Here is a 4,257-nt window from a genome sequence, read left to right on the forward strand (position 1 = left end):
ATTCACTGTTGATTCCCAAAAAACCTACTCGAAGATGTAAATGAAATAATCCAAGTTAAAAGTATTTCAAATAGAGTAGTCGTCCAAGATCCGATTCAGTTTGGCGAGAAAATTCACCATCGATCGTCAAATTTCCGATTCATAAGTGAATGAAATAATTGATAACCATCATGGGTGTCGCCCAATTTTTGATTGAATTTGGTGAGGAAATTCACCATTGATTCCCAAAAAAAACTACTCGAAGATGTAAATGAAATAATCCAAGTTAAAAGTCTTTCAAATAGAGTAGTTGTCCAAGATCCGATTCAGTTTGGCGAGAAAATTCACCATCGATCGTCAAATTTTCGATTCATAAATGAATGAAATAATTGATAACCATCATGGGTATCGCCCAATTTCCGATTGAATTTGTTGAGGAAAATCATGAGTTTTGTCTTTGCGTTATTTATACTCGCCCAGTCGGATTTTTACCGATCAATCACGAGTTTTGTCTTTGAGTTATTTATACTCGTCTAGTCGGATTTTTACCGATCAATCACGAGTTTTGTCTTTGAGTTATTTATACTCGCCGAGTCAGATTTTTACCGATCAATCCCGAGTTTTGTCTTCGAGTTATTTATACTCGCCCAGTCAGATTTTTACTGATCAATCACGAGTTTTGTCTTCGAGTTATTTATACTCGCCGAGTTGGATTTTTACCGATCAATCACGAGTTTGGTCTTCGAGTTATTTATACTCGCCCAATCATATTTTTACCGATCAATCACTAGTTTTTGTGCCTTTAAAATAACACATGTCAATAATCATGGAATCATAATAAGAAGTGATATATTTATTGGGATGGGGAATTATTGGTTGATGGTGCCTCGTTAAAAACCTTCTCAGCGAAAAACCCTTTCACATTTTTATAGGGAATAAAAATGCTGAGTTAGGAAAAAAGTGCACTTAATACAAATGAAAGGATTAACTATAATAAAAACGTAAGTTTGCAGCATTCCAGGTCCTTGGTATCTTCCCGCCATCAAGTGTCTTCAATAGGTAAGCTCCTTTTTCGACCACCTCGTCGATGCGGTAAGGGCCGACCCATTTAGGGGATAACTTGTTCCTAATTTGAGTCAACTGAGCATGCTTTAAGAAGATGTTTTCTTCAACAAAGCTTCGTGGGACGACCTTCGAGTTGTATTTAAGTGTCGCTTGTTGTTGCGCCGCTACCTGATTTATCTGAGCCCTTTCCCTTGTTTCGGCAATCAAGTTTAGATCAACTCGCCTTCCTTGGTTGGACTCCTCATCAGAAAAACGTGTTGAGCGCATGGATGACTCTTTGATTTCAACTAGAATCATAGCATCCGTCCCATACACCAGGTTAAAGGGTGTGTCTTGAGTGGATGAAATGGATAGTCGTGTGATACGACCATAACACTTTGGAAAATTCTTCCACCCACGACAAACCTGAATCCTTAACTCGCTTCTTGATTCTCGAGAGTATCATCTTGTTTGCCGACTCTGCCTGTCCATTGGATTGAGGATGTTCCACTGATGTTAACATCATTCAGATTCTGACCTCCTTACAGAAATTCTGAACCCTTTTACTTGTGAATTGGGTTCCGTTGTCCGATACTAAGACCTGTGGGACTCCGTACCGGCATATGACATTTTTCCACAGAAAGGTTCTCACTTTTTCTGCTGAGATTGTTGCCACTGGTTCTACTTCTATCCACTTGCTAAAGTAGTCGACTGCCACGATCAAGAACTTCAGTTGGCGCACTACCATCGGGAAGGGGCCTAAGATGTCAATGCCTCACTTATGAAAAGGCCAGGGAGAAATGAGTGAGTGTAGTCTTTCAGCCGGTGAATGATGTTGAATCGCGTGCTTTTGGCATTCATTGCATTTTCGGACCCAATTGAGACAATCATTTCTTAAGGTTGGCCAGAAGTATCCTACCCTGGTGACTTTGTACACGAGAGATCGGCCTCCAATATGGCTTCCACACATGCCTCCATGAATTTCGTGCATTACTCTCTGTGCTTGAGGTGCAGTGAGACATCTTAAGAGGAGAATGTTGAAACCCCTTCGATACAACTTTTCAGAGACAACTACGAACCTGACTGACTCCCTTTTTATCAATGATGCTTCTCTCTTGTCTTCTGGTAAATCCCCCCGCGTTAGGTATGCAATATACGACCCCATCCAAGAGTCAATCTCCTCTTGGACAAAAAGAATGCTTCCCTGTGGCTTATTGATACTCGGTTGGACCAATTTTTCTTGGATAACCGACCAAGTGGCTCCTGGCTTCTTTGTGCTTGCTAGCTTGGATAGCAGATCGGCCCGCGAATTTTGCTCTCGTGGTACGTGGTTAAGCGTAAACTCTCAGAAATTTTCTGATAGGAGTTTAACCTTTTCCAAGTACTTGGCCAATTGAGGGTCCTTTGCCTGAAAAGTTCTAGCCACTTGTCCGGTGATTAGCTGAGAGTCGCTCCTAGCTGACAAGCTTGTCGCCCCTATCTCCTTTGCCAAAACCATTCCTGCCAACAATGCCTCGTACTCTGCTTGATTATTGCTCGCTCGGAACTCAAAGCGTAGTGACTTCTCCAACAATATGCCCCCGGGACCTTCCAAGACAATTCCTGCTCCACTTCCTTCGAGATTCGAAGCACCGTCCATTGATACAATCCATTGGGTTTCTTCGACACTACCCTCCTCAACGGGAGAAGTCAATTCTATTAGGAAATCGGCTAAAGCCTGAGCCTTGATTGCTCCTTTCAGCTCATACTTGATGGAGAATTCTGATAGCTCAACCGACCACTTCATCATTCTTCCTGCCAGGTCGGGCTTCTACAAGACTTACCAGATTGGATAGTTAGTTCGAACTACCACTTCATAGCTCTGGAAATAGTGTCTCAATTTCCTCGCGGTAACTAGTATTTCAAGAGCCAACTTTTTAATCTTTTGATACCTCGTCTCTGCTCCCTGTAAGACCCTACTCACAAAGTAAATAGGAACTTGAGAAGCTTCCTGTTCTTGTACGAGAACCGCACTAACTGCTCGGTGGGATGCCGATATGTAGACCAACAAAGGGATCTTTGGACATGGTTTTGTCAAAATTGGCGACGATGCAAGTGACCTTTTGAGTTCCGTGAAAACTTTTTCACACTCGGTCGTCCAAGTGAAGCGATCATTCTTCTCTAAGCATTGAAAAGCGGTAATGCCTTATTAGCTGCGCTTGACAGGAATTGGGACAGAAAAGCAATTCTTCCCGTAAGTTGTTGGACTTCCTTCACTGTAGATGGACTCCTCATGTTGATGATGGTCGAGCACTTGTCAGGGTTTGCTTCAATGCCGCGATGAGTCAGTAGGAAACCAAGGAATTTCCCTGCTTGGACCCCGAAAGAGCACTTTTTAGGATTCAACTTGAGTTGGTACTTGCCGATAGTATCGAACAACTCCTGCCAATTGATGCTCACCGACTTCACCACCATGTCGTCCATATAAGCTTCCACATTTCGACCTAGTTGATTCACAAGGACCTTGTCCATCAGTCGCTGATAAGTTGCCCCTGCGTTCTTTAAACCGAGCGGCATAACCCTGTAGCAAAAATTGGCTTGATCTACTATGAAGGTTGTCTTGTCCTTGTCTGCTGGATGTATTTGGATCTGGTTCTACCCCGAGTAAGCATCCATAAAGCTCAGTAATTCATACCCCGAAACTCCATCAACCAAGCAGTCTATGTTTGGCAGCGGGTATAAGTCCTTTGGGTAGGCCTTATTCAGGTCAGTGAAGTCCGTACACATTCTTCACTTCTTGTTACTCTTGCGCACCATGACTATGTTTGCTAACCATGTTGGATACTGGATTTCTCGGACATGTCCTGTCATTACTAACTTTTTTGTTTCTTCTGCAATGGGTCTTCGTTTTTCCTCGCCAAACTTCCTTCTCTTCTGGACCACTACCTTCGCATTAGGGTCTATAGCAAGCTTGTGGCACAGGAAATCGGGGTCAATGCCAGGCATGTCGCTGGAATGCCATGCAAATGCCGACACATTTTCTTTTAGAACCCTGACCAACCTTTCTTTGTCCTCCGGAGTTAAAGAAGCACCTATCTTCACATTTCTTCCTTCCATTACTGCTACTTCCTTGACATCTTCCGCGGGGGCGGGTCAGTGATCGAACTGAGCCATTCTAGGATCCAACTCAATGGAACTGACCCATAACCTGATCTCCTGCAAAACTTACTAGGGTTCCCGTGTAGGGTACTAGTC

The 4,257-nt window shown here is 43.1% G+C and overlaps 1 protein-coding gene across 1 annotated transcript; it reads right to left on the reverse strand.

The window, feature by feature from the left end:
• Positions 1–2,368: 2,368 nt before the first annotated feature.
• On the reverse strand, positions 2,369–2,812 carry LOC109791149 (uncharacterized). Its single transcript, XM_020350414.2, has one exon. The coding sequence runs from the start codon at positions 2,810–2,812 to the stop codon at positions 2,369–2,371; it is 444 nt and encodes a 147-aa protein (XP_020206003.2).
• Between the last annotated feature and the right edge of the window lie 1,445 nt (positions 2,813–4,257).

This window comes from Cajanus cajan, chromosome 3 (assembly GCF_000230855.2).
Source record: "Cajanus cajan strain Asha chromosome 3, NIPB_CcT2T_4, whole genome shotgun sequence".
Taxonomy (NCBI): domain Eukaryota; kingdom Viridiplantae; phylum Streptophyta; class Magnoliopsida; order Fabales; family Fabaceae; genus Cajanus; species Cajanus cajan.

Bases quoted from the DNA above. Each gene is read 5' to 3' on its own strand.
- LOC109791149 (XM_020350414.2), bottom strand. From the start codon at position 2,812: ATGATGAAGTGGTCGGTTGAGCTATCAGAATTCTCCATCAAGTATGAG.